The sequence below is a fragment of the Excalfactoria chinensis genome, chromosome 2 (genome assembly GCF_039878825.1).
Source record: "Excalfactoria chinensis isolate bCotChi1 chromosome 2, bCotChi1.hap2, whole genome shotgun sequence".
NCBI lineage: Eukaryota > Metazoa > Chordata > Aves > Galliformes > Phasianidae > Excalfactoria > Excalfactoria chinensis.
In genome coordinates, this window is record NC_092826.1 from 98277430 (window position 1) to 98294538 (window position 17109).

The 17109-nt window shown below is 40.4% G+C and overlaps 1 protein-coding gene across 1 annotated transcript in view; it reads right to left on the bottom strand.

Moving 5' to 3' along the window:
- The window catches only part of STAC (SH3 and cysteine rich domain), a 71734-nt gene extending 57761 nt beyond the window's left edge, over positions 1-13973 (bottom strand). Inside the window, exons 1-3 of the mRNA XM_072328446.1 lie at positions 13877-13973; positions 13556-13636; positions 12895-13018 (exon numbers count right to left, since the gene is read on the bottom strand). Of these exons, the coding sequence (XP_072184547.1) occupies positions 12895-13011 (117 nt within the window). The 5' untranslated portion in view covers positions 13012-13018; positions 13556-13636; positions 13877-13973. The remainder of the gene's footprint in view (positions 1-12894; positions 13019-13555; positions 13637-13876) is intronic.
- Between the last annotated feature and the right edge of the window lie 3136 nt (positions 13974-17109).

A 17109-nucleotide genomic window follows, 5' to 3' on the forward strand; every position in this document is an offset into this window, starting at 1 on the left:
ACTGCTGTATGGCTTATTAGCTTAAAAAAAACCACACCCAACACACATAAACAAAGCTATTCTGGCTTATTTGATCCCATAGGTTTCTGCACCTCCCTCTTTGCTGTCAATCCACAAACAGATTCACATCTGAATTATACAGCTTGTTCCCATCTCTCCACTTCAGACTCTTCTTAGTGGGAAGATTATGCCTTGCAGACTATTAGCAGTGTTTGTTGGCTTGTTTTCAGTTTTTCTTTTTTCACAACCTCCTTCCCCTCCAAGTACTTATTTTTACAACCTGGTAGCAAATTTTCTGCCTCCTGTCTTCTTTTTATCCCTCCCAAAGCCTGACACTGTCCCATCCTTTAAATGCTGCTTCTTGCCAGCTGTTCTGGAGACCAGGTTACTGGCAATGTTACACTGGCAATGTCTGTTCTGAAGCCCAGCAGGACCCTTGCTGTCCTGATGTGCAGACACAACACAGCTTGGCATCACTTGACCTGCAGCCCAGGATCTGGGGGGAGCATCAACAGCACAGGTTGAGCAAATGCCTCTGGGTTTCTCGTTGCTCCACCCAGGGGCCTCATTGAATTTCTTTTATCTTGTTTTTCCAGCTTTAGAATCCTACAGCATCTACCAGATACATGGCAAATACTGTCATTTATAGATCAAAATCTTTTTCCACCTTGTTTAACATCTTCCTTGCTTGCTATGTATCTAATTATCTTACTATCGACCATGGCAGAGATCTGTTTATTTCCAGATCCAGTCCTGATCTGGCAGTTTTCTAGCTATAGGTCTTCTCATAATACAACTTAGGGCATGCATTTCTACCTTCCAACATATCTCCTCCAATCATTTTCTCATTTTCAACAGTACTTCCAAATCATTTGAAGGAAAATTACTCCTGTATTACTCAGTTTTCAAGGAAGCTTTTAGTAGTACAGAAAGTTTCCATCTAAGTAAGTCTGTCCTTTGTCTTACCATCATTTCAGGTAAGTGATGCTCAGCAAAAACTGCATTCAATGTTATACATAAAGAATAAACCATATATCCACATGAAGAGTTTAACTTGATGATGATGTTGTTGTACATATGGAATTACAATTACTTGGCACTATATGGAAATACTTTAAGACCTGAATTACGCATCAAGTTTATAATGTAAATATGTACATTTGGAGATGTTAATTGGCAAGTTATGGATGAGATTTATTGTACATCTTTTGCTCCTTTTACCTCAGGCTAATCTGTTTTGTTTGTATTTTTCCTAAACCTCCAAGCTGCTGAACATCTTCAGCCAGCTATTGTTTCAAGATCAACCCTGCAAAACAAAAACATTTTATTTTTATCCTCACCAGCTGCACAACTTTCCTTCTCAAATTACCTCTATAGAAGTAGCAGGACAAAAAATGACTGACTGCACTGTGTTTTTATACTGAGACATCTAGCTTCTTCTAAAAAAAAATAAATGGTTATACACAGAACTTCACAAACAGAAAGAGAGAATTTAAGACTGTACCTTTGAGGTACTACAGTTTTTGCTCAGTATTAAAAGGGATTGTTAAGCCCCTCAGATGTGCACAGTGAGCTAAGAATTGAAAAATGAATTAATAAAAGACTTGTAACACTATCATACAGTTGGGATCTCCAAAGAAATGAAGCATATTTTAAATTCAGATTGTTGGTGTTGAGAGAGAAAAGAGCTTGGTATTAACATCAGATACCAACAGATTTTACAGTAATTGTTTTTATGATAGGAAAGTGAGGGATTTCAAATGAGTAAAACATCGTGTTGTCTGACAGAAATAACGGCAGTGATTTCAGTGGGGTTGCATGAGGGATTCAGGCAGGCAAGAGAGCAGTGGGGGAGAAGAGGAAAGTCAAGTGAGGACAGAGTGTGTTTGGAAAAACATGAGCATGAATCCTGCGTAATAGTGGGTATTACCATGAAATGTATCACTTCGGCTAGTCTACTGTCAGAGTAGCTTCCATTCTTGGTATCAGCAGAGTGGCACTGATTCATGAGTGTGGCATATTATAGCAGATATCAGAGCCTGAAGAGCAACCAGCTGCTGTTGAATTGAAGAACAAGTGCACTGATAACTTCTAAGATTTATACCTGCTTTTTCTCATCAACTGATTTTTTTTATACACAGCAGTGACTCTGAGTATGACTGTGCTGAAGGAATGATAACTCATGAAAAGGAGATCTTTTTCTGGAACGGAGCAGCTGGTAGTAAAGGCCAAATGATGTTACGTCATTTTCTACTTCAGGAATACTGTATTTATTGCAATGTGTTCTCTGCAGAGTAAGAAAAAACAGGCTGGTTTTCTCATCTTGTTTTAAAAGGATCTGACTATATTTCTCTGACCTGAGGGGCTACTTCTTGTGGCCATCATCTATTCACAGCCGAATTCTCCTCAGAAATTTTAGGTTTAGCTATCATTTAAATATATATATATATATATCTTTGTGAAATGCTTTTACTTCATCTACATTCTAGCAGGCCTCAAGTAGGTTTGGTGTAGCTGTTGGAATTAACTTTAGATTTGATCATGCACACAGATTCATTTTTCCATAACATTTTTCTTAGATGCCAGGTAGGAACTGCTGAAAGAAAAAGTGCTACCAAGGGCAGAATCGGAGCCCAAGGTTGTATGTAGGAACCTACCCTGCTAGGGAAGCAAGAGCTCAAAAGCCCTCCACTGGCAACAGAGTTGAAAAGGGATCTCCTGAGTTACACTACTACCTACCTAGATAGTAGACTAACACAAGGGTAGATTAAGAGGGTTTAATTTCTTCTGCATAAGAAATGCTTTTTGTTACCTCATTGTCTGAGTTCTAAATTTATGTACACTTTCCTGTATATACATTATAAAGAGAGCATGATGTTACATTAAGAGAGAAATAGGCGCCCACATGCAGAGCACAGACAGTATAATGCCAGACAACACAGGGAAACTGAAATGCAACTTGAAGAATTTATTTGTGAATAAAACAAGCACGTCCTGGATACAGATGAAAAGGAAAGTGCAAACAGTAGGGTTCACTTTTTTCCAAGAGTACTTAAAGCACGAGCGCCAGCATTCACATGGTATTTCTAAAAGGTCCCTTCCCTAACAGAAGAACCACCATCCATTTTCTTAACAGGCATGTTTAAACTTGGCTAACCTTGGAAACCTGGAAATTTTGACTCTTTTGCCTCAAGACAAACTTTGTGCTGTGTCAGAGAGCCTCGTCCTGGATTAAAGCAGTTGGGTGAGAGAAGGAGCAGAGAGAGAAGTACCGAAAGGCAGAGAGTGAAAAAGCCAGCAAAAAAAAGTTAAGTGTTCATCTGGATCTTTTGGATGGCCATGAGAATGAAGTTCATTTGTCATTATGACTAAGTACGGGAGGTAGATCTAACTGCTGTGCACCTGCCAAAGACTGCTCTGTGCCCATACTTCATGAAATGGGTACATGATTGATCTTGTAGCTAGAGTTTAATAGCAGTGCTTCATATCTTGAAGCCTGGATAGGCTCAATTTTTTTTTCTCTTTTTGTCATAGGTGCATAACTTTCCATTATAGGACTGGCTGCAAAACAGCAATTCCACACGGCAAAAAAAAAAAGAAAAAGTTCTAGTTTTGAATGTATTTTTTGTTCTTTTTTTCCACATTGACATAAAAAAAAACCAACTGCAGCCTTTCAAACCGTCTTTGAGAGGACTGCTGGCAGAAGAGTAAACTTCTAGGGAAGGAAACAATTGGCCAGTTTTCATCTATAAGGTTCAAGACCTTGCTCTGACAGATTCAAAGAGGTGTTCACCCTACTTAAATTCAAGCTCTTAACTCAGCAGTAGCTGTGTACTGTTGTAAAAGGAAAGTGATTTCCTCTCAAAGAGGCTAATTCAGAATGCATTAGACAGGCTTTTGCTTTAAATTACACCTTTGATAAAGCTGCTTCTGTCTGTGTCTGTTTGTAAAATAGGGAGACTGAACTACCAAAAGCTGGGCTCTGATTACAGGCGGGTCTGTATAAATTAACATATGATTTTTCTCCTCTTTTGACTAGAAATTTCGTCTGCAATGAGGGAAAGGTTCCTTAATAAAGTTTACACGCTCAATAAGTATTTCTCCAAAACCAAAGATTTTGACCAAAAAGAGAAGAGCACCTGACAAACACACTTGATCAAAATGTTCATTATCAGATATCTTTGGCATATCATCACAAGTCACGTTATCATAGAATCACAGAATGATTCGAGTTGGAAGGGACATTTAAGATTATCTAATTCCAACCCTTTTGCTATAGGCAGTGTTTTCAGCCTCTCTGCTCAATCCTGAGATAGTTTGGTTCTCAGAATCATTACCAGAGCTTTTAAAGTGGCAGGAGAAAAACTGGGAAATGAAAAAGGAATATCACATCTATACATGCGATGTTAGAGGAGGTGATTTCTATGCCTCATGCCAGGAATCTGACTTGGACTATAAAAGCTGGTCATTCCACTGTGCATAAATAATTTTTGTAAAACTCAAATGAAATTAAATGTTGGGGGTAATGGAGATGTGAGTGCAGCTCTAAGCCCATATTTAACTATATCTGCTATAACAAGCTGTCAGGATGACTTTGCTCTCTCACCTGAGCTATGCCTCTAATTGTTTGACTTACTCCGAGAAATAAGCTGTATATATATATATCCTAAATAATGATTTTAGTCGCTTTGTGAACACCAGCTTGTAGTATTTTGTTCCTTTCTGAATCAAGCCTAATCATCAGTTACTGTAGGTCAGATGCATTTTGCTCTTCTATTCAGAACACTAGACTACTAAAATTATCTTAATAAAGCAGTGCATGCATGGCATTTCAATAAAGCTTTTAAATGGCACTCAGAAATGAAGCATATTGTGTCTCAAGAAAAGAAAAGCATTCAAGCAATCACTGTTACTCACCTAAAGGCCTCTTGTCTGCAAATCCATATTGAACTTGCAGAGTTCTGCAGCTGGGAAACACCCTTTTCTCACAATTATTAATTGATTGCTCATTTGCCTATGCAACTGCAAATTGCGCAGGACTGAATACAGAGTCAAGGATATTCAACTTGTGCATTCACTACTGAAAATTAAGTCCTCTGCCTGACAAATATGGGGAAAATCTCAGATTTGAGATTAATGCAATCTTCTATCCATCATAAGCATGCAGTAATGGCTCAGGTAGGCAACAAGAAAAATACTTGTCATAGGACTATCAGAAACAATAGTTTGGGATCAAGTGGTTATGTGTTACTTTCATTTAAGTTGAATTGAGGGAAAAAATGAACCTCTAAGCAAATTCTGTGTCTTCAAGAGGACAGAGTTGATGTGCTTCATTCTCTTAAAGAAATTCAAAACTTTCAGCAATCCCAGCTCCCTAGGGATTTATTTTACACCACATGGCACCCTGGAGTTTGAAGGACCCAAGGTAGTGTCTGTCTGAATATGTCCATCAAAAGCAGCATGAAGGTCTTAGCAGCAGTCTAGAAAGCAGCACAGCTATGTAAGTAGGTTGCTATATTGCTGCTAATGAATGAGGGCTGTCAGCAAGTACCGAGAGCTGATGAACCCCTATGGCCATGGGTTGTGGAATGGCCTTGGCCTTTGTTAGACATGAGGTATCAGGTTAGAGACATGCTTTGCAGAGAAAGGAAACTGAATAGAAACCATCAGACACTTGAATGTGCTTGGGTATGCAAGAGGTATAGAATTTCTTTAAAGTAAATATGTTAATGCTACCTGTAATATGAAACAAACATAAAGAAATAAAAAGATCCCATAGATGTATGGTCCTGTCAAACTGCTTGAAAATAGTTACCTCAGAAAGGAAACTGGGAAAGAGCAGAGTCCACAAAAACATGATGAGGAGTGGAGTAAGAGAAAGAGTAAAAAAGAAGACTGGCATGCAAATGAAATCTGAGCTTTCAGTTTGAGCTGCTAAGGTTTAAGCATGTTAATTGCCAAGGAAAACTGAGAGAGCCCTTGCTAAAGGTATTTAAGGAAATGTCAAAGGATTGATGCAGACTGGAAAATGGAAAAGAAGAAAGAGACTGTGGTATAGCAAAGATGGGATAAAAGGTGGACTCAGAATTTATCAAATGCTTCATCTCACATTCTTCTCAGAACAATGATCTTGGGGTAAAATAACAGGAATAATAGGAAAGTACTTACAGAAATTGATGGTATGACATCGAAAAGGCAGTTCAATATACCTGCTGAGGTGAAAAGGAGAAAAATACTACAAAATTTTACTTTGCAAGTCTAGGACCAAGTTTTCTTAATAAATTTTATCAAGCAGGAAAATGGTAAAGAAAAATAGAAATCTATTTCAAGAGGGGGGAAAAGGGATCCCAGAAAATGGATATTTGTAGGTCTGATCTCAATAGTGCAGCGAAAAACAGCAACAAAAAAACCCAACCAACCAGATCCTCCTAGGCTCGATATCTTGGAGAAGGTGAAAAATTTTCTAGTCAAAGAAAATTTGGTAGGCCAGTGGAAGGTTTGGTCTATTTCAGTGTGCTATCAAGTAGGAATCTATTAGTCAAGACATAAAAGAATGAAAGTAGTGGAGAAATTGTAATATATGAAAGAAAGTGAGTCCAATGGATGAAAGAATTAGTTGCTTGAAGGAAGACCATTAGTGGAGTTCTTCAAAGAACAACACCAGCCATTTTAAGGCCAATCTTGCTTTCTGTATTTTCATTACTGAAAGTGATGCAAAGATAGAGTGCATCATAAAGCCATTTTCTTCTTACATGAGGCTGCAGGCACTGTCAAAACTGAAAAGGCTTGGGGCCTGAGGGATGGAGTTACAGTGCAAATGCATACTTGGGCACTTGAGACCTGATCTGAACCTCTCCAGATGAAGATGGACAAATCTATCCTAACAACTGGAAATCATGGAAGAGAAATAGAATCATGACCTCAGAATGACTGAAGGGTGTCTAGAACACACAAAGAGGATGTATTGAGGACCTTAAAAAGCACGAGAAGCAGGGTTTCTGGGCAAGTTAATGACATATTAGTGATATTGTACGAAAGCTCATGTGAAATACTTTGAAAAAAGTCAGTCAATGTTTTTCAAGAACTGAAACAGGTGCACAGATCTGCTATTAGAATGAGAAGAAGAAAAGAGTTTATCTTTTATCAGCCTGACTTGTTTAGTCTAGAAAATAAAAGGGTTGGAAAGAATATAAAAGTCTACTCCTAAATGATGGAAATCCGAATGGTAAAGACCTGTTTCAACTAAAGTAGTACCATCAAAAGTACAATGCACCACAAGTTGGCCAAAGATAAAGTTAGACTGGAATTAGAAGGAAGGAGAGAGCAGAGAGCATCCCTTAGCCGTTAGAGCATCCAGGTGATGGAAATGTCTTTCAAAAGGAGTAGCAATAAATTCTGAGGATTACTATAAGAAAAAAAGTACAGGATAATAGGCTGTGATGGTAGATTTGGACTGTCCTACAGCTTTGAAAACAATTTTATTTGTTTCACTGAAAATTTGCACTTCTAATAAATCCATTTTTTACCATGCCAGTTTCGATTCAAGTCATCTCTACTTGTTGAAATAGACATTTACTTCACTTTGGCAAGGTAGAAAGCGTGGATAGAAGAGAATGAACTGATCACTTTTCTGCTTTGCCTGAGATATCTCAATGCACCTAAGAAATGATCTGACATACATCTCAAAGCAAAAACAACAGCAGAGTGTTTTAATCAGGAGAAAGGTAAGACAGAGAGAAAAGTCAAAACAGATGTAAATACAACAACTCTGCTCAAGAAAATATTGATGGAGTACTACCTTCTTACTGTTAAGAAAATCCTCTAGTTACTTAATCTGCTATTGAAAGTAACATCTTAAAAACAAACTTAAGCACATTTATTTCCCTTAGTCTTACTTCACAGTATGTACTCACCATTTTATGCAGAGGCATGTGGGTACGATTAAGGAGAACCCTTCCACAGGATTTTTTTTAAGCTCTTTGGTATTCCTTTGAAGACGACAGCAATAGTTTACATACTGAGTATTTAGCAGTAGTGTGGAGGGTGAAACACTAACTGTTCACCATACTCTCTGCCTCTTTAAATATTCATTGACGAGTAACCATCTATGGAGCCTCATAAAGAATTAACTCTTTAAATGGGGAAGATATCTGCTTAAGTGCATAGCACAAATCCTACGTGATTTAAATCCCACACAATCCTATTAAAGTCCAAAGAGTTTCAAGCTGTTTGTGTTGTTCACTATCTAATATTAACACCTGGATTTGAAATATTATGCAAGCACCATTGCTCTATTACACTAGCAAAACAGGAGAAAGTTAAGTTCAACCTTCTCAGCTGATTTGGGGATATAAGTAAATTACAACTACATCTTGAACCTCAATGCTGAATCACTTTCTTGGTTTACTACTTTTCATCAACTTCCATCTTATGTATTACATATCAGGTTAGTTAGAGCTAGAACAACTGTGCTACATCTCCCGAAATGACATTTCTGAATTTGAAGAGAATAACATGCATTTCCCTGAATACTGGCTAATGAGTAGTATGTGTGCAGAAGTGCCAGACTGAAAAACTCACTTATTTTGTGCAATACTTATTCCAAATGTCATGTTCATTTGGAGGATTCGTTTCTGCTTTTGTGGGCTTTTTTTTTCCCTATTTTCAGCTGTTCAACTTACCTAACTGACCTGACTGTAAGCAATTTGTTAGGCCAACGAAATTGTTGGTGTGAAGCTATTGCACCAAAGATACATGACCACAGTACATCATAATTAAACCAGAAAAAAAGTAGACAGAAATGGGCAAAGCTGTGAAAGAATATTCGTCCTTCATATTCTTTACTGTCAATAAATAACTTTTACATGAGAGATTGCCTTGACAATGGTCAAGGCTTATTACTACTTCTTAGAGTGAAGGCAAGAATCTGACAAGTGTTTTACATACTTTAAACAAGACACTAATAATTTGAAGACCAGCACTGACACTCCTGCAGGTACTAGCTTAAACATCACAGATACTCAAGCTCTCTTAAAACTTAAAAACAGGAAAGGCGCTTTCAAAGATGTGGTCCACTGTCTATGAATATCCCCAGCCATTATTCACAATACAGCAATAACAACTTGAGTCAAATCTATTCAGAAAACAGAAGATAGACAGTTTCTTTCTTCTCCATATACATGTGCAAGTTAAATATAAAAATGATAAAGCTAAAGACATAAAGTTATGTTCCAATTATGCCACAACATACAGAAATATTGTCAGTTGTGATAATATTTTTCTTTAGACTCACCTTCCCCCACATTTTAGTTTTCTTTACTAAATTCAAGGTACCCTTATACACAAAAGACATCAGAAATATGATTCGATTGCTGCCACCACATTTCTGCCTCTGTTGCTAAGTCAGTAGTTGTACAAGTGTGTAGTGTGTCTTTAATTGCTACCAGCAAGAAGAAATCCTCCTTTAGGATTCATTAGCCAATGAATTCCTCCCTCATTGAGTTGAAAATATAGAAAATTCTTTGGCAAATTGGCTATTTGCCTTTTTGGAAGGCAGATGTGAAGGCCCTAAGCAGGTAGAAGGCATGATTACAAACAGATGCGTGTAATAGAATTAGCAACAATATACATTTATTTGGTACCCTCATAAAGTTATTCTCCTAAATTTCTTCAAGTATTCTCCAAGTTTCCACTCAAGATGTACTTAGATGTGAAGTAAATGTTTTCAAGACTCAACAGATTAATTTAATAAGTTAATTAACAGCTTTGCAGCATTCTTAACCATTCAAGCTGTAGGGTATTTAGCACAATAGCAGAACATGTAGTGCTACAGGATGGCCCAGTTACAGTGTTTACTACCCTTTGGATATCTGTTTGAAGTTGTATTAGCGAGGCACCACAGAGGAAGTGCTACAGTCCAAAAGATGCATTCTCAGTATACTATATCTACTACATTATAAAGCAGTGGAACATTTACATCTACTACTTAGAACACGTAAAATGGGCTTGCTTACAGAGACCAGGCAACATGGTGTAACTAAAAGAGCATTTGAATTTTCCCATACTGAGCAGCTTTGTGAGCAGGCGTGAAGGTGCTCACTGTGGGGAAGACATGCACAAGAGGATGGCCTTCCAGCTTTCAGTGTCTGTGTGTACTCACCAGTAAATATGCTCTTAATCCATAGGAAAACATGGTGGAAATTTCTAGCATTTAATTTATTTTAGCAAGCTGGTTTCCTGTGGCAAGGGTGCGTGCATGCAAGTCATTCTTCCAAGTTTTAGGTACTTGGTAACATCCTAAAGTGCTGCCTCTCAAACTCATGCCAGTCAGGAATTGCAGTATCTCCTCTGTGTCATCTTCTGAGTACAGCCTGGAGTGTGCTAGATAAAACCCTTTTCTGGACTTTGTTACTGTAAGGGACTATGTGTCACAGACTGTGATTACAAAAGGCTGGAAGCAATGTTTCTACATTAGCTCTACGGAAGTTTTTCAGAATTATCATTCCACTGAAATGTTTTCAAATGCATTTTGAAGGTTGCTATTATCCATGTTGTTTCTGTTTCTATATTCGGAGTCATAATAGTGTTTTACCTCAGAAACAAGTTATTGCGAGGTAATTAGACCCTGCACAAAGTGATCTGCAGTAACTGTAGAAGACATGAACCTGTTAACTTACACAACAGAGGGTACTTGAAGAAAGCAAAACCCTCTGTGGTTGACAAGATAGCACCCTAGGCAGAAGATGCAGTGGAATGAAAGCTAGTGCACAGGCCATTGGCACACACTGACATACGTCTTTGTCAGAGCTTTTGAAGTACATAAACTCTCTTGAAAAAGGTATCATGAAATCACTGATATTTTTTCCATCCTTCTGCTTACTGGGACAAAAAATCTTATTAACCTAATGATCAGAGGGCTCTTTTGACTCCATCTTTTGAAATGAAAATGCAGAACATTTTCCGATCTTATTTGCAGTTCTAAAATGTGAATACACAGATTACATGTTTACTTAAAATATCTGTATTCAAGTGATGGCATCAACTGCACAGTCACGGCTTTTGCCTATTGCAGTGTATCACTCCTAATGCTCTCAAGACTGGAAAAATTGATGATTGTACTGTCTGATTAGAAACTGCTTAGTAGTCTTTTCACTCTCTGGCTAGATGCGCCTAACTCCTGCTTTCATCCTTCTGAGAGCATACATAAGGAGCAAGAAGGATCCCTACATGCAGCACTTTGCTTTCTCTTTTTGTAGGATTCCTGCCTGTCTGTTCATTTTGGGAAATCTGGGTGCTCTGTGGGTAAATCCCTCATGTGAGCAGCACCTCAGCTCTGTAACAACTTGCTTGGCTGTGCCTGGGAGCAGAGGGAGCACTCATCCTACCTGGCCCAGAAACAGTCCAGCACATGTGAGGACCTGGTGGTGTCAATGCAGCAAAGGCTCCAGTTCCTACTGGGACCTCACTGGGGGGCTGAGATCCCTACGTGACAAATACCAACAACTCTGGGGAAATGCTCTCTGTGGGAGGATTTGGGTACCTATCAACCGAATCCTTTTAGGGCTGAACCAATAACACATTTACTCTTTCCCTTCTCACCAGGGAGACTGCAGCAGTGTCCCAGTAGTGCCGAATGCATATAGTGAACAACATGAACAAGGAATGATTTTGTTGCTGGGAGAACTCTTTTACAGAGGTTGTTTTACACTGGGGATACCTTAGTTTTCCTCCTTGGAGTACAGCATTTAAAAAAAATCCCAAAGCTTACGTCAGAATTCTTCCCACACAGACTCTTGCAACTTACACTCTGGAAACCTAGTTTTAGCTGCAGAATAACATAGCAGCTTTCATACATTATACCAGGCAGCCAGTGCCTTTTAAACTCAGGCCAACACAGACCTTCCCTGTCAGGCAGCTGTTCTGCTCACATGGTACTTTCTAAGCCTCTACCCAGCTGTAAGCTCCAAGTGATGAGGACCTCCCTATTTTGATACGTTTACCCAGCACGCAGCATCACTGTGGAAGTGTACAGGAAGATCTGGCAGCTGCTATCATGATATCAATCATAAGTAAGTAGCAGAGGATCAGTAAAATCACATTATCCAGGAAAGCTGCAGAGAACATCCATTATCTAAGGATACTACTTTCCTTCCCTTGCTACTCAGTCTTCCAGGTCACATACTGGCAGGCAGGAAAACTTTTCATGTACTAGCCAATGAAAAATTTAGGGGCCATGCCATTCGAGCTGGATGTTGGTTTTCACTATGGTAAATTGAAACACATTTAGTAATCAATAAATAAAAGGCTGGGAAAAAAAAACATCCTTTTCTGGGTAGTGTACATAAGGATTCTTGTGCCAAAGCTGTCACTTCCATCCCATTTCAACTACCGGCTCATTAAACAGTGAAAGTTCACTGTTAGCGTGATGAGGGAAGTGGAACATCTCCCACCAAAACAGTCCTCTTGGGATACATGAGAAAATAAATCATTCCAGCCATGAACAGAAACCCCGTAAGTGATCTGATCATCAATGTGAAAACAGCTAAAATCACCTGTTGGCAGTGATCCCATCCCTGACCCCCTTCCCTCCTCCATGTCCCTGGAGTAATAAAGAGGTGAACATTCCTCAAATTCCCCAAACCTGACCATCTCAAAAAGCAAGAGTTCCTCGGTTCAGACCCTTGAGCCTCCCGGGTGACAGGGAGAATTCAGTAGTAGGAATGTCAGAGCAGACTCTGCAGTCGGAGGTGGTTTACAGCGCTCCACTGCTGATCCTGCCACTGAGCTTCAAACACAGATCAGAGCAATGCATATTTTAAAAAAAGGAAAAAAAAATTACTAATAATAAAGAAAGAAAGACAGACAGACAGACAGACAGAAGAGAGATACAAGTACCTTAGATTCCTGGCTGGTGGTTGATGCTGGAGATGGGGGCTGCTCTGTGCTCTCCACTTCATTCTCTTTCTCCACGCTGTCCACGCTGACTTCAGTCATGCTGCTCGGAGGAATCATTTTCCCTCTAAAAGACTGCTAGTATCAGGAAAAAAAGCTACAGACCTTTCTTGCTTTTTCTCATTTAATGTCCTCTTTCTTCTCCGCTCTTCTCGAGCAAATGAACTCTGACCACTCACATTTGCAGGACTAGAATTCTCTGGATTTTCTTTTTTTCCTTCTCCTCCTCCTCCTCCCCTTCTTTCCTCCCTCCTCCCTCCCCTCCCCTGTGTGGTTCTGCTGCGCGGGGAGCAAGTTATCGACGGCTCCGTAGGGCAGTTGTGTGCCGGCTTCTCCGTCTTCCCTGATCCTTCTCTCCTCAGCGTGAAGCCGGGAGGTGAGGAGCAGAGTCGTGACCATCAGCCCGCAATCAGCTGGGAGTGAGGCAAAGCAGAAACCCCAGCCACACACATACAGGGCACTGGAGGGAGGAGTTGTATTTCTAATGCTTTGAATAGCTTTGGGGAGCATGTGCTGTCATAGTAGTGTAAAAAAGTAATGTGGGCATGCATGCATGCACACACACAGAGGCATGCAGCATGCATGAGGTATGGGAGCATTTTACCTTTTAATCAGGCTGAGGAAGGCAGAGTTTGAAAGGCAGGTTTATATTCTTATAGGTCTGGTAATTTTCTGAAGAAGGACTCTAGGAGAAAAGCAACACTCTTCTTACTTTGTCCCAGAGAAGATGATTAAAAATCCTAGCTGCTGATGTCTCTTGAACACCCACACTGCCTTACACCCCAAAGCAACAGGACAGAGCCAGGGAGGGGCACCTGTGGCTCTTAGTGCTTTTTACCTCTCTCCTGGGCAGGAGACCCCCGCTCTAAGCCATGCACATGCAGTCAGGGTTTGCCGGAGCTCCCGGCGCTGCGCAGATCCGTACCTGTAGGTTGTCATAGTAATAACACTCAGGCTGCAGTGGGAAAGCTGTCGGCATCCCCAGGCGCCGTCTTTCCCATGGACGCAGTGCCCAAAGTCACTCTCAGGGCTGCAGTAGTCCTGGCAGAAGGACAGCATGACTTTGCTGGCAGGCTCAACCCATGTCTCTGGGTTAAATCGGCTGCAAAGGCACCTGTATGCTCTCCTCCCTGCTGACTTCAGGTCTGCGTGGCAAAAGGTTGAACGGATGTCCTCCCCAATGCATGTATGCTTTGTGGAGTGGGATTCACTCCATGCAGCTGGGGGAGATGCCTCTTTATATTTCAGGGGAAGAAAAAAGAATAAAAGCAACCCTAATGTGCTTCCAGTTATCAGTACTTATATCCCATAAAGCAAGAAGGAAAAAAAATCTTGCTTTTTCCTGGAGGTACAGACAAAGGTGTTTGGAGATGATGCACTGACATCTGAGCCAGAAAGGAGCTCAAGAGAGGGTACCAGATTCACTTTGGTCCTACCCCTTAGAAACATGCTTGCTACCTGGGGCTGCCCTGTAGGACTACTCTATCCGTGGGTGAAAGCAAGGCAGGATTTCAAGACACTAGGGGTTGTACAGATGAAAGCCAGAGCAGAAAGTGCCCCGCAGCCTCAATATTTTTTCTTTATAACTATGCTGAAGTCTGGAAAAAAAAACCTATACTTTTCTTTGAATCTTTGGTGAATTTCCAGTACCAGCATTTGGGGGGGAAAAAAAAAAAAAAGTATTTTTCTTTGAAATCGAGCATATAAGATACTGAAATCTTTAGCAGACAATAAACATGAAATGCTGCACTGCTGTTTGTATCACCACTTTAAAGCAAAAGTGTGTTTTAGGAGTCTGCCAGCAGAATCCATTATTTAGCCTGTAGCTGCTAACACTACTACAGGGATCAAAACAAGAGCACTGGTCTGTGTTGAGGCAGTTTCAATGACATCTGAGACTGAAGCAAGAAAACAGAGCTCAGATGAGCAGATTTGGCAGATAAGTGGAATAATTGATTTCCAGGAGTTTGATATCTAAAACATAGCAAAGTCTTTGGCTGCTCTCTTCAGAGCCAGAGCAACTCTCCAGGCACAACGCTCACTTCTTCCATCCAGTAAGTGAGATTTAGGTCCTAGCAATGGCCAAGGTCTAGGCTGAGTCTCAATTTGGGAGAATTAGGGCAGCTGTAGATAACAGAGATCATGCCAGCGATGGAATGCTCCAGCTCTGACGGTGGTAACCTTCCTGATGACCAAGGGCACAAGGTCTGCCCACTGCAAGGGCTGCTCTGACCAATAATGCAATAGGTGAGAATCATGAAGCTATTTTTCATCCCTTTCCTCAGCAGTGCTATGAACCAGCCTTTCCTGTTAAGAGACTCAAAAGCATCTTCTTATGGTGAACTGCAGGCCAACTCTGAAGTGCGTCTGGAGTGGCTGGTTAACAGTTAACGCTCTAAGTGTTGTAAAATCATGTACACATTTTGCATGAAGTGCTTGTAGCGTCATGACTGTGAAAGTGACTATCATACCACTCTCTACTCCTCTGTTTTTTTCCCCCGTTTGTTTTACCAAATTAGTACTGACACCTGCTGCACTCCCTCTCTTCTCCCAATTACTCACTTGTCAACCATGAGTGATCTGTCAGATTCTTGACAATTAGCCTGGGAAAGATGAGTCAAACCTAAAATCTTACCAAAAAAGCAAAAAGGGAAGGAAGCTGGATTTCTTACATTTTTATTTCCTTCCAAGGGAGCTGGCTATTGAAAATCAAATATTTGGTGTAACAAAACAGACTGATCAAATTAGATGAGCCTACATCTCCCTCTCTCTCCCACGCTTCACTCTTGAGAAGTTGGACTTGTGATTAGCGCCGATCAGTCTCTGAGTGAAGGTACTCAGCGGAAATGTGAGCGCTGCAGCATGGCGCTAAATGAGAGGAAATTGAACAGATTCTCTAGTGAAGAGATGAGTGTAGATTTCTGGAGTGGGGAGAGGAAATTTGGATGAATAAAACATGAGGATGGATTCTCCGCCCCCAGCTGAAGTTGTTGCAATGTGTAAAGGTGCTTGGATGCTGACTGGAGTCACCGCCAGCATTCTCCTGATGGGCAGAGCAAAGCTGAGGACATGAGTGCTATGCCTCACCCTCTCTGCTGTGTGTCCAGGTACACACATGATAGTGATGGGGTGTGACACAGAGCACATGATGCGGTGCTGGAGGTCCAGCTGTTCTTCAGTGAGAGCATCCCAGAAGCTCCCAGCACAGGAAAATGTACTCTGATTATTAATAAACATTTTTGTACTGCCAAGTCCTACCTGCTCTCAAGCTCCACAGTGGCAAGGTTAACTTCATGTGGATGTTTTGGCCCACACCACATTCCTTCACCTTCTTCCTCTAACATATTTAGGCACCTTTCTGCAAAAAGAGTACACAAACACAGCTATATTTCACTGAGAGGGAAGTTATGAAATCAGCACTTATTTTACATATATATAAATAACAAGGATGTTATACCCACTTGGACATCCCATGTAATTACTAGAGAAAAATAAGAAGTAAAAAAAAAACAACCACAAAACAGAGAGAGAAGCAAATAATTATTCAGCAAATAATGAATATACGTATCATTATTCACTGCCTGGTGCATAAACCATCTCACAGTCCTCAGCAAATAGAGTATAAAGGTGCTTACAGAGATGATACTGCTGATAAACAGCACTTCTAAACCACGATGTACCTCTCCCTAGCAGTGTACAAAGCAGCACAGGAATCAGGAGGAATCAGAATGTCTGCCACCGAAGCAGAGCCCTGAGAGGAAAGAGGACTGAAGTTTACTGAAAGTCCAACATTCAGCCAGCTGCAGACTGAGTGCTACAGAAAACCAATAGCCACAGAATAAGGCATTAGAAGTGCAACTTAATCAGCCTCTCTCTCAGTCCCTCAGTTCAATTTGTGAGTGTTTCAGGTGAGAAATAGTAGCTTCAATTCTTGTTCAGTCCAATTTTGTCTTTGTGAAAACTGGCAACAGGCTATGCCTCTATTGCTTTTCGTGATGGGAATTTTACTTTTGGCATGGTGTATTTGGCCAGACATACTGGTGGATGTCTTCACTAGGCTGTGCTCTCAGATATTCACTATTGCCCACAGCTGGCTACCAGATGGCAAAGACCAGATCACTGTGCTAGTGAAGAATTTGCCTGCATTTCCAGTTAGCA